We start from the raw sequence: 19,908 nt of genomic DNA, 5'->3' as shown, positions 1-19,908 counted from the left end.
AATATTAAATGCTTAAGAACATTTACATAAATCAATATCTATTACGTCATCATTTCAATACAAGAATCCTGTATCTTCCTGATTGACAATAATGGTGTATCTCAAATTTGATTAAAGGAGAATATCGCGTTCTAAGCTTTCTATTATGCTTACAGTATAAAGTTTAACATTGAAGGAGGCAAATCAATTTGTTTACTTTTCAATGTAAAACTTGCTGCACTAAAGTTCACGATTAATTCGTAAAGTATGGCTCATATATTTTTTTGGAATGTTTTCGATCTATATTTGTAATATACAGGATGCACATGACACAATTAATACAGCTATTGACTGAACACAAGCTTCCATGAGTAATATTGCTCTTATCTTTGGCAGAAAGTTTCAATTTTTAAATATTTTATGGTAATCGAAGAGATAATGCAAGTGAGACATGATCATGAAATCAATTTTTTAGAATCTGTTTTAATGTAGGCTATGTATTTAATACGTGATTAATGAACGCATTATTATTAGCGCCATGGAACTAGCACGATGGTATTTTATCACTCAACGAGGAACTTTTTTAAATGCTAATGAGCACAGATCATCACATTACACATACATCTAACACAAACTTTATAGTATGGAAATAATAGCGATATATTAAAATTTGTTTTTATTACAAAACAATGATATTTAAACACTTTGATATAAGTAAACCTTTGTACTAAAAGTGTAAATTTTAATATACTTTAAAAAATGTAATATCTAGGTAGCAATATCTACAAATTATCTACAAGTTATGAGAAATAAAATAGCGTAAAAACTTATTCTTACGTTCACTTTCCAATGACATTTACGAAACAATGTAAATAAAACTGTTTTCAAGTGAAATCCAAACGTTTAAAATATATCTAGTGCCATAATCTGAATTGTTCTCATAATATTACTCTGTATAATACTCATATAACAATTATACTATGTATGGACAAAATCTGACAACTTGCAATAAGCAGAAAGAGAATAAAGATCATTAATCATCTAAATCTATATGACAGACAGTACGTCAAACCATCGTCTATCCCCACATTTATCCAGTTATACCTGCGTTAATGCTATTAAATAGTATCTATTAGTTCGCATATGATTAGCAACCTTCTAGAGAAAGCCTTTGGTTAATATTCTCGACTCTTATTTTCATTTCCCTGAGTACATCTTCGGCGAGATTATCGACGGTGGTATATCTTACTTTAAAGAAATTAAATATATCTACAAGAAATTCGATTACTTGATCTCTGAAATAATGGCAAGTAGAGCGCAGACTTCCCTCTGGACCTAAAAATCCCCATACAAGCACGGGTGTGATCTGCTCAGAAATCGAGTAGAAATGTGCCAGGAATCCTTTGTCATACTTCAACATCTGTCTTTTACCCATAAGAACTGACCATACAGCAGTTCCGATTGCCTTAAACATGAAACAAATATTAAGTCATTAAATTAAAAACAAACTTATCCTTTTTTAGTTACCTACAGTTTCACGGAAACTGGCGGATATCCATCTATTCTGCAGAATAGCTTTGATCGACGAAGGCGGTTTCTCTACTTCTTCGAACGCATCTAATAGAATAAAATCAATCAGAATGTCATAAAAGCTCATACACTTCACACCTCTTCCAGTTAGCTCTTCTTCCATGATGCTATGATTAGTTGGATCTTGTAAAAACTCCAGCATTCGTTCGTAATGCATCAAATAATCTTTAGGATCCTAGCAAAGGAAAGCATTTGTTAATAACCGAATTGAATCACATTGAGACGTATCATATTCTCAAGCAGAAGTAAATTATGTTTGTTGTGTATACCCTGTCTGCATACATGATCAAATCGCTAATCACTTGTCGCCCTATGTCCGCGATCCACTCTGTCGTAGAAGGTACAGTGAACAACTTTGTATACGCTTGCCGTAGGCAATACACTTTAGCTAAATATTCTACATCTGAACCACATTTTACCAACTCTGTATGCAGTCGTCTATAATCGATATATAAATTGTAATAAGTTCTATAAGGCTTTCAATACTTTTTATGGACTAGAAAGATTCACCTGCAAGGGATACTTTGATCTTCGTGTTGTTTGAGAGCAGTGTGATAAAGTTTTTGTTTTTCAAAATGTGGAAAGAACTCGGAAAATTCTTCGAATTCTCGCAAATCCGCCACCTGAATTAATATTATTATTCGCAATTGAACGTGTACGCAATTACGTGTGAACAAAAAGTGTTTCCTCACCCCATCGCGCGCAGATTCGAAAGATTCCGGAGAAGACGCAGCGTCCGCTTTCTCTTTACCGGATATCCGACTACCTATATTCGAAGGCCTATGACTATCTACACTCTCCTCGTCTTCGTTACGGAACAACACCGAATGCTTTAAAAATAAGATTTTTTCGTATTAAAAAGTAATTAATGTTATTAAGTTTACACATTGATTTATCGCATGTGACAAAGTCTTTTTATTCATATATAACATTTATACCGAGCGATCACGTGCATTTGCAGTAAAAACGTTTTATATGCGCTTACAATTAGATTCGAACGACCGCAGTCGCGGTGCCGTGAACTTCCTATGTAATAATTCCTTCTTGCGTTAGGTCAAGTGACTCATTGTACTAATTACCTCGGTTATCATTTAAATTGGATTAATTCCCATACTTTTTATACAGCAGAAAAGTAATTGACGACTGCGATAGAACGGAATTACAGGGCATAATAAAGAAAAGATTTCGACAAAGGGAAAGTAAAATTTATATCCATGTTTCCTTAAATAGAAATGATATTTACAACTGTAGTTTCTGGTTTGAAAGGAACGTGTGTTGGAAAATCGATTTCCTGCGTCGGTCGATTACTTCATCTACGTCCAGAGTTTAAGAAAAAGGAAAAGACCGAGGAGTGATAGACTCACCTGATCGATGAACAGGAGCTCTGCATGGCTTTGGATTTGATAAGCCATGTCAAGAAGCTCTTGTACGTCGTGCGTAAATGCTGCATCCGCCTTGGATGGTAATGCGAGTGTGTCATTATTGAGTGAACAGCTGAATGCTGTAAGAGCATCCTCCCAGCAATAGAGAGCCTTTTCCAGAGCCTCCAATCCTGCGTCATTAAATTAACATCGTTTTACATTTGTCAATTTTCATTTTCGTCGTGCACATATCACACAAACGGCGAACTCGAACCTGTTTAATTCGTTCAAGAGACACGCTCGCACAACAGGAAAGAGATTTACGTGGGTACAGTGATCATCTTTGTGATCCTCATATTACTAAATAATATATTTATTCGAAATTGTATTACGCATGTTTCGATTTTTATTGCATCTCGTTCCTGCTAGTTTCTTGTTAATATCAACCGTATAGTACACTACTTTATAATACATTAGTGCTAAACAATTTGCTTCGATCATTTTATATGCTGCAGTAAAAAAGTGTGTATTTTTAATTAAAGCGTTAAGAACTACGTATACTATAATACGGGAGAAAGTAAACACTGGAAATGTGCTTGCAATACTACAGTTTAAAGCAGCCATAAAAACATTTATTAATATCAACGGTATTCGGAGCAGTGCATTATTATTTTTATATAACTATCTGTAGAATATCTCTTACACTGAATATGACCTTTCAACTGCAATTCGTAGCTCTTTGCCTCGCTTATGCTGACATTATTACAGACATATACAGCCCTATACGTAATATAAAATAGACGAGGATAGACAGACCTAATACTTTCACTTCCTTTTCCTTAGTTTAAGCATTGCTCGAAGCGTGAGTTCGGGGTCCTCGTTTTAGTTTACACGGGATTTAAGTGCTATCGCTTTCTATTATAGGATAACTGTTTTTTCACTTCAACAACTTTTTTCATACCTACGATTTCTACATTCATCTTATCTGTGTTGAACATTGATTTTGTAACGATCCTGTATTTCGAAATTAGATTTTTGTTTTTATTCAAAGTTCACTCTAAACGGCGTTATATAAAATATTAAGTATTCAATTATCACGAGGCAAGCTTGAAGATTTATAGAAACTAATTACTTGGGTGTTTGAAAGAAAGCAATGATAACACTTTGCATTAGAGAGATTCGTGGAAGACGCGTTTTCAGACAAACCAGGAAACGCCTTGAATCGGGCAGAGGCCTCAGACGAATGTCGCGACTGCGGAGTACTTGGCACCCGCACAAGAGGCAAAGGTAAGGTTCAACGACTGATTTTGCGAAGGCAGATTTCGAAATGAGACCCTGTTGGCCGGCGTGTCGGCCAGTCAGCAAAGAGAGCGGGCAAGGGGTTGAGAGCATCTACTTAACAGTGTCACACTGTCGCAGGATTTAAATTCCGACTCGGTGACGGCATTCACCGTATTCAACGTTTTGTCACCCGTGAACTGGCGCGCACACATGAAATTCGACGCCGGACGGAAACGGAGCACGCGCCATATCAATTAAGAAGCATTACTCGTATCTCCGAAGGGTAGCACCAATTACTTTCAATCTGCGATAAGAATAAACGTCATATGCAACCCAAATACGTCAATGGCTGTCTATAAAATTCGTCTAACGTAAATATAAATACTGATTTACATGAGCGGCACGTACGCGCGATTCACATGCGTTGAACAGAATCTACGCAAAATAAGTTTATAAATAATTTACATCGACCGAGGGGAAAGAATGAATGGAACTCCCCGATCAGAATTTCAATTTTTATCCAAGCTTATTTTAGCTGTTGCAGTCTCAAAGGAAGGGGATGCATCGAGAGAGAGAAGAAAATATATTCAGCAAAGTTGGGGTGTTTCCCAGTGACGTATCCATCTAAATGCAAACATTTTCATTCCACGATCAAAACTCAAATCTATAAATGAATAATTTTAAAGACAGGGTCAGAAAAATTAAATATCCAACAATTTGCAAGATAATCAATTGAAATTATAAAGTGCACACGTTAAGGCTCCCAGCCAGAGCCGGTTACCGTCTCGCAGACGATTTGCACAGAAATTCGTGTGGCAGGAAAGAACTTAGAAAGGCATGATGAACCAGTGCAGAGCTGGTAGGCATAAGCATCCTCTGTTTAACTAAGAGGCGCGATTCTGTGCGACGACGTACGAGTCTAGTACATCCGAGGAGAGAGGCTTTCGTGTGGCGAGCCTCTACCCCTTGAGAATTCTCACAACCCCCGTTACAGGGAAGATACACCCTGAAGAATCCAGCACTGCGATGCTGCCGGATGGTTGGCGTCAATAATACCAAAGTGACGTAATCCTTTTCCAGGTTCGTTATTGGAGGATGTGTCATCCAATGGGGAGGGGTCGATACGGCAGCTGGGAGGCGCGCGCGGTCTCAAAGTGTGCTCCAGGCAGGCACGCGTTGCGGCATCGCGCCAGTAGTGCGCTATTCGAACCACCACGGCAAGGTAGCTTCGAAGCTTACGCTGCCGTGTGAACGAAAGAGAGCAAGCGAAAGCAACGGGAGATAAACGAGGACCGCGCGAGAGAAGGAAGAAGCAAGCGAGCATAGAAAGAAGGGAGGGTGGGACACACGGTGGGCCGTGGGTGCTCCGCTTCGCGCTGGCGTCAGTTATTCGGCTTGCCGCTTGTTTGCCGGTTGTGCAGTGCGCTCGTTCACAATTTTTAATTACGAACCACCGGGCCGTTGACATTACGCGAAATTCGTAACATCGTTTCTCACGGAAAACGCGGTATAGAATAAAACACAACGGACGGGACGCCTAGTGCCATCACCGCGTAATCCCCTTGATGCCAGTATTCGGACGCTCGCATTATTTGGATTAAAGATAATGCAATAGTAAGTACGACTGTTTCCTTCTCTACGATTATCGAACTCTGGGTGGTTTCATCAGATGTACGCGTCGTCTCGTCACCGTCGAGGAAAGACTTCATTTCATTGTGCGAACGTAATTACGTTTCATCTAGGAAACTATCATTCTAATACGAAAAGTGTGTATTCTTTCAACAATCAAGTTTGAACGAATCGTTTTAAACGAGAAATGGGAAGATTCTGGAGTTCATTTCCAGTTTGAATTAAAATATCAATCGATATGTCCGAATCGTAGCAGGGGAAACCGTAAAATTATAGACTCGAAAATACGTTGCGTGTTTCATGGCGCAATAGAACACCGTGAAAACCAAATCACACTGCAATGGCCGATGTCTTTGTCTAATAAACGAAGGGAAACTTTCATCGGTTCACGGCAGTATTCGAGATCAGGTATACCATCGGTATAGGTCAAGTTCAGGGGTCAATACCTCCGTACCCGTTGAATCTCGAATAAAAGTGAATGCCGTAAATGTAGCAATAGCACCGCGCGCACCGACAGATCGATGGAGGTGCCTGCTGCGCTGGTGAACTTGGAAATTTTCCTAGCACACGCGCACTTCCTGCACCCGTGATATTTGCGTATATCTGTTATAGTACACCTTGCCTTATACGAGTCATGTATGCGCTTCCATTAAGCCTTAAAGTACAACAACCGATATTATAGTATCATGAATGCAAGTGATGTAATCGCGGCTCGTTGGAAAACGTGAACGATCTCGGGTCGTTCACGTAACCTGTTTGAATTTTTGGCATACGCCGCTGTCTGGCAACCGTAAAAACTACTGACGATTGTGCTTCTAAATCAGACATATTATTAAATTTGTCTAAAATCATTTGCAATCTGTGTCGACATTTTGGAGCACGAGGTTGATTTCTACGACATCGGCATTGCTCGGAAGCGAGGATAATGCACGTTCATACGATCGAATAATATCCATGCTTGATTAGCTCAGATGAAGATGTGCAACGTTTAAAAAACGATAATTACGATACGCAAGGCGCGTTTGATGAACAACATCCTCCTGATATTAACACGCAAACGATCTGACTTGATAAAAAATTGTATACATGCGAGAAGGAAGTCCACTTTACCGTTCGACACTGTTAGTCTCATTAAATTGATCAGTGGAGAGTTTGATTTCATGCGAGAATATTTAAAGAGTGGAACAAGTTTTTACGTAGATTCTATTATGATGTTCGGAGCATTGTCAAAGCAGTGTATAGAATATAGAACGTTGCGGAAATAGGAGTGACCCAATGTACGAAACCGGTACTCGAAAAAAAATCATTACAATGGAATACATGGTCTGGTATAAAACGAAATACAAATCGATGCTCCAAAGCGGCGACCTAGATAACTCCACCTACGGCGATGACTCGCCCGATGCAGAAATTTAGATAAATACAGTACAAAGTACTATTCATACTATTAAATCGTTTAAAATTATAATAACTAAAATTGCAACATCTCGTAAGATACGCTACGATAAGCCTCGGGCAAGAAAGACGAAGCCAAGATAAAGACGTGAAGAAGAGAGGAGCAGAAGGTGTGATTATTAATAAACTGAGTGGGATTTTTAAAAATACGTATACGAGCTGTCGATGGATGGATGGATGAACGCAAATTCCACTATCACCGTATAACAAGATACATGATATGATCGTGTCGGTTATTAGGTAATAGTGGATCCCCTGTCGAGAATGCTTCGACCCTGATGAGACTAATAAAAGTGACATCATTATCGCTCGCCGCAACGAGCTTTTAACCTACGTGGCTCGCTCTGATTTTCATAATCTGGTTCACATCATCGAGAATCCTCTACCCCATTAGTTAGTCGCATTTTCTATTAGCAGAGAGTACTTTCATTTTTATTAACCCTTACTGTGCAAAGGTGGATCGTTCATGTCCGGGCAGAATCTACCTGCGTCGGAATAGTACTTTATTTCCATGATAAACTTATATAAAATTCTTTCTGAAATATTCCATTATAAAGTACGTCAGTTGGCGCTATTTGAATTTCTCTAATCCTAACGTATAGAAAAAACGCTTTGAACGCAATGACGCATCTTTACGCAGTTAGGATGCTGAGAGGAAGTTTACACAGTAAAGGTTCACGATCATCGAATCCACCTTAACGCATTGGAAGAATTTAATCGGACATTCTAACGTTTCGCTTGGAAGCAGTATTAATACTTCTATGATCCTTGGATGGAGTAAATACGTATTCCAGAACACCGTGGAACAAGCAAGAGGGTAAAAGGTGTACGCGAACCCCACTCAGGCTTTTACCTTCGTAAAGTAGACCGGCGGAGGTCACACTATATGACTGCGGGCCACGTCAGCTGGAAAGATCCTCTATATCTCGATAAACCCGAGCTCCAACGCCTGACACGTTTTGCTCGTCTTCACGGCGTGCTCAAAATTGCTCACATTCTGCATCTCAATCGATGCATCTTTCTTCCTAAGTACCCACGAGTTCCGAATACCAAAGTGGTATACACATCAGATTTCATCTAAATATGCATTGAAGATATGATACATTCTGTTATCTGATTGTAGATATATTTCAAAGACTTAATGATCATTGAAACATCTAAAAATAGTCTACAGAATAATTTCGTCTTCAAGTTCCACCGGAGTGACGAGAGTTCTCTCGTCCGGCTCGTCCTCGTTGAACCCGGTTCAATTCATTGAACGTCATCATGGTATTAGAACTATTTTGATAAACGACTCCGCGTGGGTGCGCGGGTAGAGCTTAATGCTACAACGAGTCGGAATTCGAGTGTGTACCTGGAAACGTGCACGATAGAAAGTGGTATAAGGTCAACGTGTAAATACATACAATACGACAGTGACTTTGTAATTATTCATAGAACGCGTACAGCTGTAGCCTCGTTAATCTTGCCACCCCGACTATCTTTCGATCGAAATCGATTATACGCGTCTTTGGGCCGTGAGAAACAGAAGGAACAAGACTTTCAACAGGCTGCGCCGTATCGAAACATGCAGCGGTCGTGTTATTTTTCTCCTGGCTTATCCGTCTCTTCCCGCAATGAATCATCTGTCTACAATCGCGAGATGATTTCGTTTCGCGGCCAACGTTACATGTAGAGTAATGGATAGAGCAACAAGATCAACACCGTTAGAACATTTACGCTTCAATGTCATAGTTGCTTCCTGTATTGCGTTTTGAGTGTTCTTTTCAAACTTTACAGGATAAGCTTTTATAACTCCATTATGTATCATATGAGGAACATAATACTTTAGAGTTGATGACAATTCAAGGAGAGAACAATTCCGAAACAGTGTGAAATAAACTCGTGGAAAGCGAGCGCTAGAAAAACTGCATTCTCGATGATAGAGATCAAGGAGCACTATTCCAATCTCGCGGATCGCGATTGAAGTAGAGGATCCGTTGAATTGAATCTGAAGGACCTTTAAATCGGCCTGAATAAATCGTTCCGGAATTAAATACAAAGCTTCGGGCGTAATCGATTATTCAGACAAATTTGCATGAGACAAGAAAAAAGCTAATGGAACGAGGTATTCACTGAACGTAAATGCACGAAGAGATTGCCAACCTTTGACTGACAGGAGAAATTAAAATTGCTGCAGACACTCGGGATAGACGTAAAAATTAAAAATCTATTTTTAAATATGCAGCATAGTCTGGCGGAGTGTGATATAAATGTACATGCGTCTACGACGATATGAGGGGATCCTGCTGGCCGTAAACTGGTGGTTCAATTTTCAATGCACTCACGAGCAATCGAGCGACGGAAATGAGTTTAACAATGACTGTGGAGAGACGATCCGGTTGCATAGGTGCCCTTGACAGTGATAGATAGATATTGCAGCCGCCTTATCGCTAGGGCATTCATATGGAAACGTAAAATCTTTTTCGACCGGTTTTGTATCATTTAGCGACCTCTCCGCATTTTAAAATTTCCGTTCTGTCAATTTTATCGCTTCGCTTCAGACAATTTATTTCACCACTAAAGTGTGAATGTTTGCATGGATAACAAATGAGGATCTTCTAAATATTTTAGTCCCATCAGAATCTTAATTGATTTTGATTGTACTGTTTGTACTGCAAATAATTCGTATTGCATCCGAAGGTCAGCAATATCTTGATGAAATTTTACGAACAGAAACGGCGGTGATGGTCGAAGCTCGTTGAGCGATGATTTTTTAAGGTCAAGGAAACTACGATTCAAGGAATCCGTATAGCAATGCGGCCTTAGGTTGTTAGCATTTTAAAGCCTGTTTCGCAAGTGCCCAATTGTCGTGATAAAATATTCTCGGTGCGTGACGCAACTGTACGAAAAAAAATAAAAAGGACAGAAGTCACGTTTACGCGTAAAACTTCGCGGAAAAAAACCGGTATTCCATGTATATAAGTTCGATGAACATTATCCTCGTACTTGCAGATCTCCTACGAGTCCATGTATGATGGACAGACGCATTTGCATATACCGTCGACGTTGTAATAGTCCTTGCTCGAGGCGAACTTTATTTGTAATGTTGATTACGCGTAGTGACTGCATCGCAGTTGTAAATTAAATGATTGAATAATGCTAGGAACAGGAACCCCTCACGAAATTCAACTGAGGAGCTGACGCATTCGCGGCATGCAATGAATCACATTTCCCTCGAGCGTGTTATCGATTACCCCAGTTGGCGGAAGTTTTCATCAGGGTCAATTTCTGGAATTCATTTTTGGCATCTCGAAGACGCTCTTAATTGATTTCATCTAGTCTCGGATAACACCGACAAATTTATGAGTTGCAATTAGAGATATCTCCGACATGTTAATTACGGATATCTATTAGAGAGATTCGTTCCGATCTACATACTCGCCGATATACAAAAATACAAAATCTATTAAACCTTTCACTGCAGTTGAAAATCTTATCCCAAGATACTCTGTGCACAATGTATATCAATGAGAGAAATAAAAGCAAGCAATGCTACTCTTTGTTCCATTGTGCAAAGCTCGCGACTCAGGGTAACCCCGAGGTGTCTCTCCGTGACGTTTGCTTTGTGCAAAATTTACTTCTTCCTCGTCATTACCGCAGTCTGAAGGACCTGTCGCGGTTTTTCTCTTTCCTCCGCCTCTTCTCTTTTTTTGACGCCCGCGTCCGACCAACGTGCGTGCATGCACGTGGCTAAGAAGCGCAACCCGTAAAGGAGCGCTCTTGACTCTTTCTCCGTGGCGTGGATTGCCACGCATAGGGGGTGTTATCATGGTAACGCTGATAGTACGATTGTGGAAAGTCGATACCTTCCTCATTTCGTATTCCTTGGCGGGGACATGTGCCCTATCTACCTTCCAGCATATCGAACACGACCCCTTTTGTTTACTTTACTCCTTTTAGGACAGAAATATGTGTGATAAGCACGTATATTAGGTTACTAAATGAAATTCCTCTAAGAGGCTATTTCGTGGGAAAAGCTTAGATTAGGTTCGGACTCGATATCGACAAAAGGCTGGTTGAGCTCAGTCACTATTTAGTCGGCTCTTGACGCGTTAACATCGCGTCTCTTTGCTATCTCGCTGAGTTTGGAAATAAAGATAGTTATTAAACGGAGTATTTGATTAGTATTGATTATAGTTTCTTACATTCCCTAATTTAAAGGTTTTTAATGAAAATAAGTCAATTACAATTTTCTATCTCGTATCATAATTGAAAATCTAACGAGTTACGAGCTAACGTGTTTATCGTCATGTACCAACTGTGTATGCACGTGGTGCAGGAAGCGCTTTATCACATAACACAACGTGATGCAATTGCAATAAGTAGACCGTCAACGCAGTCGCGCCAGGAAATTTTCAAACGTAATTTTTCTATCAGACGATTCAGAACAATTTTCTCACGCGAACAGTATTATCTATTTAATCTAACACCGAGAGATTATATAAATTCGTGAGACGGTCACGCGTCTCGCGAATCGGGCCAGACTGGCTAAGCTGTGAACCGTGTCGTGAAATCGAGGCTAAGTTCGTTTGTAGCGAGCAGCTAATCTGACGATGATCGATCCGATTATCATTTTGCTCGAACTTGAGACCTGAACTCGGAAATTGGAGCGACACGCGAACTTGAACAGGATATGTCATGAAGCATATGATTACACGTGTTCTTCTCACTTTATCCTGCGAATATTTTGAATACTACAGCTTCGTACAGGAAGTATCAATGTCAACATTTATAAAGTCGAGATATTAGCACGTGAAGGCGTATAACAAAGTGCAGCTGCATTCCCTATACCGAAATATCTTTTACGTTGGATCGTAAGTACTTATTGGTTTTCGGGACAGTGTACGGAACGATAATCTATCTATCAGCGCATATGTACCCTCTGGACTGGGCCCCTTTCATGGACAATCGACCAATGCTCGCTCCTTGTACAATATACGAAGGGTTTCAAGTATCCACCTTTACCAGGCCTCTAAAACTCGACCTTCGATGCTCGAATCGTGTTCCTACATTACAGTACCAATTCACTTTCCACGGAAACAATTCTCTCGATTCTATTAAATTAAAAAGTAAACTACGAAGAACGGTTTTGAAGTTCTGAATTAAAAATCTTCATAATTATTAAATACAAGAGTGATATTGATGATTCTGATAAAATTGATTTTATGCTGATGGAAAATGTCCGTACCATGACGAAGAGCATCCTTGAATTACCCCATATAAAGTGGACATGTGATATTAATCTACTGCGGACTTCTAATCACCGCGTGTAATGAATAGCTGTAAGAAAATATATCTTTTCTTTAAAAAGAATTCGACATATTTCACAACGTTCTCGCAGGAATCATGAGACGGCTCCTTTTGAAACGAAATAACGATCTCCTGACAGAGAATGTAACTTTCTCTAAAATTACTAGGTTCAGGGCAATCGAAAGCATTCCATAGAGCTAATTCACCGTGAAAGTCAATTATCTAATTTCATCCGTAACGTTTCACCGCGGATGCATCGGTGTAATTTCTTATGATTTTTATGTCGGATCTCTTTTTCTCATCATGAATCTCTACCAGAGACGCCTCTTTAATTGTAGTAGTGTCTGTGCTGCACGATTCTAACTGATTGAGGATAATAAATCCCCTGTAACTAAAAACAACCAAGGACCAGTTGTTAGTTGTTTACCAGAGATGAGATTACTGTTTCGAAAAGTTCGAAGACCTCTTTCGGTTGAAAGTAATGATTATATCGCCTCGTCTTGTTAGAACAAAATTCTTGGATGATGATTATAGCATTGGGCTGTGTTCTGTTTGGCGTGTCATGTTTGGCGTAATTATATAATTAAATTGATGAATCGTCTTCTCCAGTTTCTACTGTGCTCATCTATTTATAATAATTTACTGAGACGCAGTGGTCTGTCGCACACATATTTACTATTGTTAAGACAGAACGTGTTGAATTTCGTGCAGACCTGCAGAGATAATCACATCACAGCCTCTTCCCAGTGGCTTGTCCCGGTGTTTGTGTACCTTCTGGCGCTCTCAATTAAATAAACTCGCTGTTAGACTCGCTTCATACAAAAGTGCCGCAGAGTTAAGGTCAGTAGGTCGGCGTCGTATGAAATGAAATGTACGTATTCAGTCTGACTGAATTGCACCAAGGACGAGACGGGTTAATAATGCATGCGGCGTGTATGTTTGTTTCTTCTTTCATTTGGCTTATAAATCTTGTCCATCGAGCGGCGTGTCATCCGTGACTAGGATGCATAGTCCCCTTCGACTCTATTTTTCTCCTCTCGACTCGTGGTTGCTTTGATGCACCGCGAATTGATATCGAATACGGCCGCAACCAATCAATGAATGCAAGCTGCAGAACGTTTTTTGTTTGATTATTGATTGATGCCCGCATTCATGGTCGTTTTGAGAAGAATTGGATTTTGATATAGGTTCGAGACAAAATTTTTATTCGTAATCTATCTAGAATGTTGCGTTTAGCTGTTATACTATTCAATAACATAAAAGAAGCAGTAATTCAAATCCATCATCCAAACTGGCAGTTATTCACCGAACGTCTGAAGGGAAATGCGGGAACAATTAAATTAATTTACGGGTTTCCTGGGAAATAATGTAACCGAGATTTCGAGATAGATATTCAGAAATCTATGGAAAACGATTCGCGACGCGCCGAAAGTAATGGAAATAATGCAGGACTCGTAATAACGCGTAGATACGAAGTACGTGGAACGAAAACAGATGGAATAGGAGAGCGCCTCATGAATATGAATTTGCTAGATCTCAAGCGCGGTAAGAGATAGTAAAAAAAAAAGGGAACAGGTAAAACCGACGTCGTTGAAGCCTATTTAAACTCGTGCCGGAGACATTATCGGCTGGCGCTTCGCGTATCGGGAGAACCGGTTGCAAGCTGATGTCCAGCAACTTGTTGACAGGCCACCTATTACGCGCACACTGTCTCTTTATCCTATTATTTTCGGTCGAACGATGATGAACTCGTTTGATGGCGTATCTTGACGTACTGATGTCACGGCCAGGGAACTTGTCGCCTCTAATCCGATTCGATCACCGATTACCACGAAAGTACTTTCAAATATGTACATACATACTCAGTACTATTACTTTTATCTTACTTAATGTTTAACTAAAATAGAAGATATCTGACAAACTAGCTACTTTACATTCATTGTCACATCCTGTGTACATGTTTAGTAACATAAATTGTAATCCGTTTAAACATCTTCCAAAAGGAAATAGCTTACATCATAGAAATCGTTAATACTTTTTCTATTAAATCGCATTTATGTGGGACGTACTCCGACTTTGGAGTATAAATAAATGTACATCTAGAGATTCAATAAGAGATAGCTCGTTTTCTAAGCTAATTAAATCACGAGCGTCGTTCAATAAAATAGCTTTACTAATCGAGCAACTGGAAATAGAACGTCGGAAAATTCTCAGACTAATCAATAATATACAGATATCGGCACAATTCTAAACAAAGAAGTATCTAAGTTTAGTGAGTCCGTATAATAAATTTGTTAGAGAACATCGTTTTCGAATCGATAGACTCTTGGCTTGGTTTAGAAACAGCCTGGGATTTTATTGCCATTCCAGTTATTCAACGTGCTCATCCGACCATCACCAGTTCTAACGCACAATGCGGTACATCTCTGTCAGATCAGAGGTGTTCTTTTCGATCGTTTGATCGAACAATGCATCCACGGAAACGCTATGCCGGGCCGGAAACGTTTTGTTGGACGATCACAAGATATACGTACTGGTGATTTGAATTTAACGCGGAAAAACGAATGATTATTTTAATTAGAGGCAGATGACAGGTTCATATATCTCTCTAATACCGAAAACAGAATTGTCAGAACTTAGTGAAATAATCTATTAGACCGTTGCCAAAAATTCAAGATCAATATTATTAAATCTGGAGTATAAGGTTGCGGAATTCAATTTTTCAAACGAAATTGATCCCGGGCGTGAGTGAATATCCTTTACACAAAGCGAAAAACACAGATGCTCTTTTGTCCCCTTTAACTAAAGCGTCACGCTTTTGTTCAGCTTTTTACGCAACACAACAAAGAGGGTCCACCTCTCTTGTGATCCCTAATCTCTTTCTAGGCAAAGTGGATTATGGAACGGTCTCAGCAATTTGGAGCTATCCCAAAAATCAACAACCGACCGTTCCAAACCATTTTATTGATTTTTCTAAACATGTGTGTACGTAGAATATCTGAGTAATTTTCGTTTGGGGTGATACAAAGCGTTACTAATTTGTAAAACAGTGCACGATTTACTCTCTCGTAGAGAGGCTTGTGTTCACGAATCATTTGAGACGGCAGTCAAGCGAAATTCCCAAATGAAAGAACAAGAGTCAAAGCCAGCAGCGTTATAAAATAAATGTATTATCACGTAAACGGATATGCCACGGAACCGTTACAGTAACTTGTACTCAAGATATAATGTACCGTGTACGGTCCGAGCTAACCGTTCTCCAGGCGAGCATCTTTACGACTTAAGTTTTTCCTGATACACATCGCTTTTGTAACCTGCTAATGAAGATTGCAGTTCCGTTGCAGGTTCCTATATTGAACCATAAATTGTTCTTCCATCGAGATAATTATAGAACTACTAAAATATGCGTATATCAAATGTATTACTAAGTTCTTTTTATAAAAAGAAGCTGATGTTATATAAAGATTGAATATTGATTCTATGAATGAATGAAGTTCTAAAAAAGAATGCCTTAGATAGAGGAAATACCTTGAAGCTCAATAGCAGAAAGGGAAAGGAAGGAAACAAAGCCAAATAAAAAAAAATGACCATGAGCACGATAGTGACGAAGAATTGTTTCGGAGCGATCGCGGATCTCTCCTGTAGTGGGTATTCACGCGCTCGTTCCGTTTCCTCGCCACTAACTGAAGCGAAAACACACGAAGCGAGGTAGCAAGCCGTAGATCCAGTTATACGCGGACTGTGTTAAAGATACGCTCTGTAAGCAGAAACATAATCGCAGTGAGGCAAGGTATTACTGTTACAAAAGTTAAGGTCGCCGTAAAACACGACAGAATCGTCGAAACGTTACGTAACACCGCGTTTAGAAACTGGAAACCGGATTTTCGAAAACATCAGCCGTGCCTTATTTTTCTATCTATCGTACTTATACTCTACGATATTTCATAAGGAAAGAAACGAAAAGAACCCGCTTGAACAATTCTAAAATCGTTCCTAAATGTTTTCAATTCGTAAAAGTCCTGTGCCAGGCGTTAGTAGCGAGTATGCGGCCATTAAAATGTTAACAGCGCACACGGTGTTAAATTTGTCGATATTTTTCCCCCTGCAGTACACGTTGCGCTACAGTATCTCGAGTTACTCCTGAATTAACATGCTGTATCGTAATAACGACCTTATTAGAGCTCGTCTTCTTCGTTTACCGTGTATTCAACCCACTTTGCATTAGATTTGACGCGCGATAAACCTAGCAGGCAAGCGGTATTTCTGTCATTTTTATTCACAATGGCAAAAAATGGTAAATTTACAGATGTCTTGGCAAAGGATCTACCTTGCTGTGGGACTTATTGGTGTCCTGCTGCTGCTGACGAACGCGGACAACAGCGTGCACATACACTCAAAGTATCAATTGATCACCTCGACTACCCTCAACTGGCTTCCTCGTGCTCACTACGATTCCTCGAAGGAAATTGTCATCGGCGGTTTCGAGAACGAAGAAACGGAAGGTATGTAGATAAAACTAGAGGAGAAAATTATATCTGACCAGTTTCATTAAAGATTTTAGCCAATAAAAAAAATATAACATGAAACTCGTTTATCATTTATTTGACAATTATATCTATATTCAAATTTAGTTTAACTCGTTATTAAACTGTGAACACATGCGCATTTAAGAGACTGTTAAGCTCATTAGGTTGTCGAAAGATTGAAGCACTAGATCTTCCAAGATTCCATTTAAAGGGAATGTGAATTTACACATACACATATTTGTTAATCATTCATTTCTTCGACTCGTGTATCAATTACACATACAACGAACGGATTTTAAGCCAACCGTAACCCAAGAGACTTTTAACAACGCGTCTCTCACACCCGGATTTCCGGGTGCGTGATACAATTCAAGCTCGCGTTAATTTCCCGCGCCGCTAATTGCCGCTAAGCATCGTCTCGACAGCATCTTGAAAGAGGTCCCGTGAATAAACCTTTTCCCTTCTCTACCTGGCCAGACAGTTTACTCATCCTAACAATACAGCCAGATACAATTGCTCCTCGTCATCCAACTCTCCCCATAGACGAAAAATACCCCCGTGTCTGCGAATGACATTCATACAGTCAGCGACAAAAATCTTTGCGTATTCAATAAACTTGGAACATTCAGAGCTATAGAATTGTATCTCGATAACTCGAATTCACAATTCTTTGAAGTTTAGAAAGTTACCTCTTATCAATTTCGAGATATCCAACGTGTTTGAAATCTGCCAGGTGTATTTACTCAAACTTTCGTGAACGACTATACATAAAGATCGACGAATATGTTTCGCAGAGGACTCGCTTAACAATCAGGCAGAGAAATCGGAGAGAAAGAGACCCCTGTACGTGTGCAGGGTGTTGCACACAACTGTCTGGGTCGCTGGTAGTCAGAGGGGTGACGAGAAACGATGCACCGTGACAATTCACGGGAACGTGCAATCGTACGAAAAATACGAGTTGCTTGAGAACGTGGACAATGCTGGTCGCGTCAGCTGGGTGTACTGGGATAAATTCAAGATGCCCCCTTTGGGCACCGTGGCCATGGAGAAGATGTTCATCGCCCGCGTCGCAGCCGAGCACGTCAAGGATTCGCCCGCGCCTAAATACACCCATTACATCGGCACCTTAACCGAGCAGTCTCTCGGAAGCATCAGCTACGTGAAAGACGTAAGTAATTGCTACGGAGTGAATTCCCTTTACGGCGGGAAGATCGCACAGAGGAGAGGAGATTGCACGGTTGCATTCGGTGGTTCTCTTAATACCTTGGAGGGTGTGGATTAAACCGACTGGGAAGCAGTTAAGGGGACGCGAGGGCGTTCTTTCAGCTGCGAACCTGCGGTTGAGAGGCATTTGGGATGGTTTCGCTGACGGGCAAAGAGGGTGAGCCTACGAGTTTTAGGATTTACGGTGAATCAATGTGGTCGGGGGTATTGGGATCTGTAGGAATTCGAATGGTGGAGCTTTGTACGCAGTGGAATTTTAATTGGATTCTTAGATCCATGCTAGAGTACCTTTGTATTCCAAAATACAAAATCTGTTAACGACAAGGCATTTCCTTTCTTCTTCTGTTCAGGATGGTACTGAAGGAAGCGCAAAGGCTGGCGAACTCCTCGTCGAGACGGAACCGATCTACTACGAACTAACGAAGGTTAAATTAAACTGGCCTAAGAAACGCGTGATCAAACGTACACCTCGCGTGTTAGGCGAGGCAACGATCACCAACGGTGGACCGAGAGCTGTGAACATGGCGCAAGCTTTCGGGTTCACGTACAAGTACTCCATGTACTGGGGTCAAGGTCACGCCATACTAAAAGGCTTAAACACATCGATAACGTTAACGAATGGCACCACTTTACCGAAAATACTGTGGGGCATGAAGGAATCCAATAATCGTACCGACGTGGTCACGTAAGTACTGCCTGTATACACTTTCTAATACTAATTTTGTCATCTTTTAATTCAAATGTAATGTAATACAGGGTTGACGTATTTTTGGAAGCCGGTACAGGAATAAACGTTACTCTGCGAGCCAATTACACAGACATGGAAGTACCCTATTCAGGCACGTTGATCTCCCACTACGAGGACGGGGAGACAAAGCGTCGCGTGATAAACGGCATACGCTCGGAGGAGAACATGTTCGACATAAAACCCGAATTCGGACCCGTATACTTCCTCGGCAATTACAGTCTAGTTCCTACGACCACTATGCCGCCCACAACGGAACCGAGCACCACCACCACCACGGCGTCACCGCCGCAGAACGTGAGCAAGGGCGTTCAGAAGAAGGAGCTGGAGCCGGAGAACGAGGATCACGATGAGAACATGATCGTGCCGCCGACGAAATCGGATATGTCGAACATGCAAAGCGACGACGGCGGCCCGTTGTCGCTGAAAAACAAGGTAGAAGCGACACATTCCGGCGTTGAATCGTCTTTGCTTAGATTAAACTGGTTGCTCGTGATCTCGTTAACCACGATCGTCCATAGAATCACGTGAAAATCATAAATAACAGAACCTAAGTCCTATCGTATAAGTCACAATAGTAATATATTTAAAAGAAAATCATAGTAGAGAAACAGTGTCCAGAGATTACCAAAAAAGCATAAAAAATAGCGCAAAAAAAGTCGTATAATAGAACAATCGAACTCGAGACGTTGCTGTAATTTCATACATAATAGCGGAATGGCATGAAATAAAAAAAGCTCCTTTCGTTAAATCGCTCTGATCGCGTCAGACTGCGATGTCAGCGCTGACATAAATGCTTGCCTTTCGAAGATGAAGAAAAAAGATC

General features: G+C 40.3%; 2 protein-coding genes across 4 annotated transcripts in view; one reads left to right on the top strand and one right to left on the bottom strand.

The window, feature by feature from the left end:
- Positions 1-19,908, bottom strand: part of Miga (mitoguardin) — a 24,446-nt gene continuing 4,538 nt past the window's right edge. For 2 of the 3 annotated variants that reach the window (XM_026816578.1, XM_018030603.2), the window contains exons 4-9: positions 2,934-3,121; positions 2,262-2,399; positions 2,080-2,192; positions 1,839-2,007; positions 1,511-1,744; positions 1-1,444 (exon numbers count right to left, since the gene is read on the bottom strand). In XM_026816578.1, the coding sequence (XP_026672379.1) occupies positions 1,127-1,444; positions 1,511-1,744; positions 1,839-2,007; positions 2,080-2,192; positions 2,262-2,399; positions 2,934-3,121 (1,160 nt within the window). In that variant the 3' untranslated portion in view covers positions 1-1,126. Of the gene's footprint in view, positions 1,445-1,506; positions 1,745-1,838; positions 2,008-2,079; positions 2,193-2,261; positions 2,400-2,933; positions 3,122-19,908 lie in introns of all 3 variants that reach the window. The other variant, XM_018030604.2, reaches the window with a different exon arrangement.
- On the top strand, positions 5,379-19,897 carry uzip (beta-pore-forming protein unzipped). Its single transcript, XM_018030605.2, has 5 exons — positions 5,379-5,825; positions 16,894-17,089; positions 17,908-18,281; positions 18,688-19,022; positions 19,094-19,897. The coding sequence occupies exons 2-5, from the start codon at positions 16,894-16,896 to the stop codon at positions 19,611-19,613; spliced, it is 1,425 nt and encodes a 474-aa protein (XP_017886094.1). The 5' UTR covers positions 5,379-5,825; the 3' UTR covers positions 19,614-19,897.

The sequence above is a fragment of the Ceratina calcarata genome, unplaced genomic scaffold (genome assembly GCF_001652005.2).
Source record: "Ceratina calcarata isolate Rehan_Ccalc_2016 unplaced genomic scaffold, ASM165200v1 scaffold53, whole genome shotgun sequence".
Lineage (NCBI taxonomy): Eukaryota > Metazoa > Arthropoda > Insecta > Hymenoptera > Apidae > Ceratina > Ceratina calcarata.
The sequence above is the reverse complement of the archived record's forward strand: the minus strand, read 5'-3'. Positions and strand labels throughout refer to the sequence as shown.

Excerpts from the sequence above, each read along its gene's own strand:
- uzip (XM_018030605.2), top strand. The coding sequence starts at position 16,894 with ATGTCTTGGCAAAGGATCTACCTTGCTGTGGGACTTATTGGTGTCCTG. Across the intron at positions 17,090-17,907 it reads CGAGAACGAAGAAACGGAAG|AGGACTCGCTTAACAATCAG; the intron begins GTATGTAGATAA and ends TATGTTTCGCAG. Across the intron at positions 19,023-19,093 it reads AATCGTACCGACGTGGTCAC|GGTTGACGTATTTTTGGAAG; the intron begins GTAAGTACTGCC and ends AATGTAATACAG.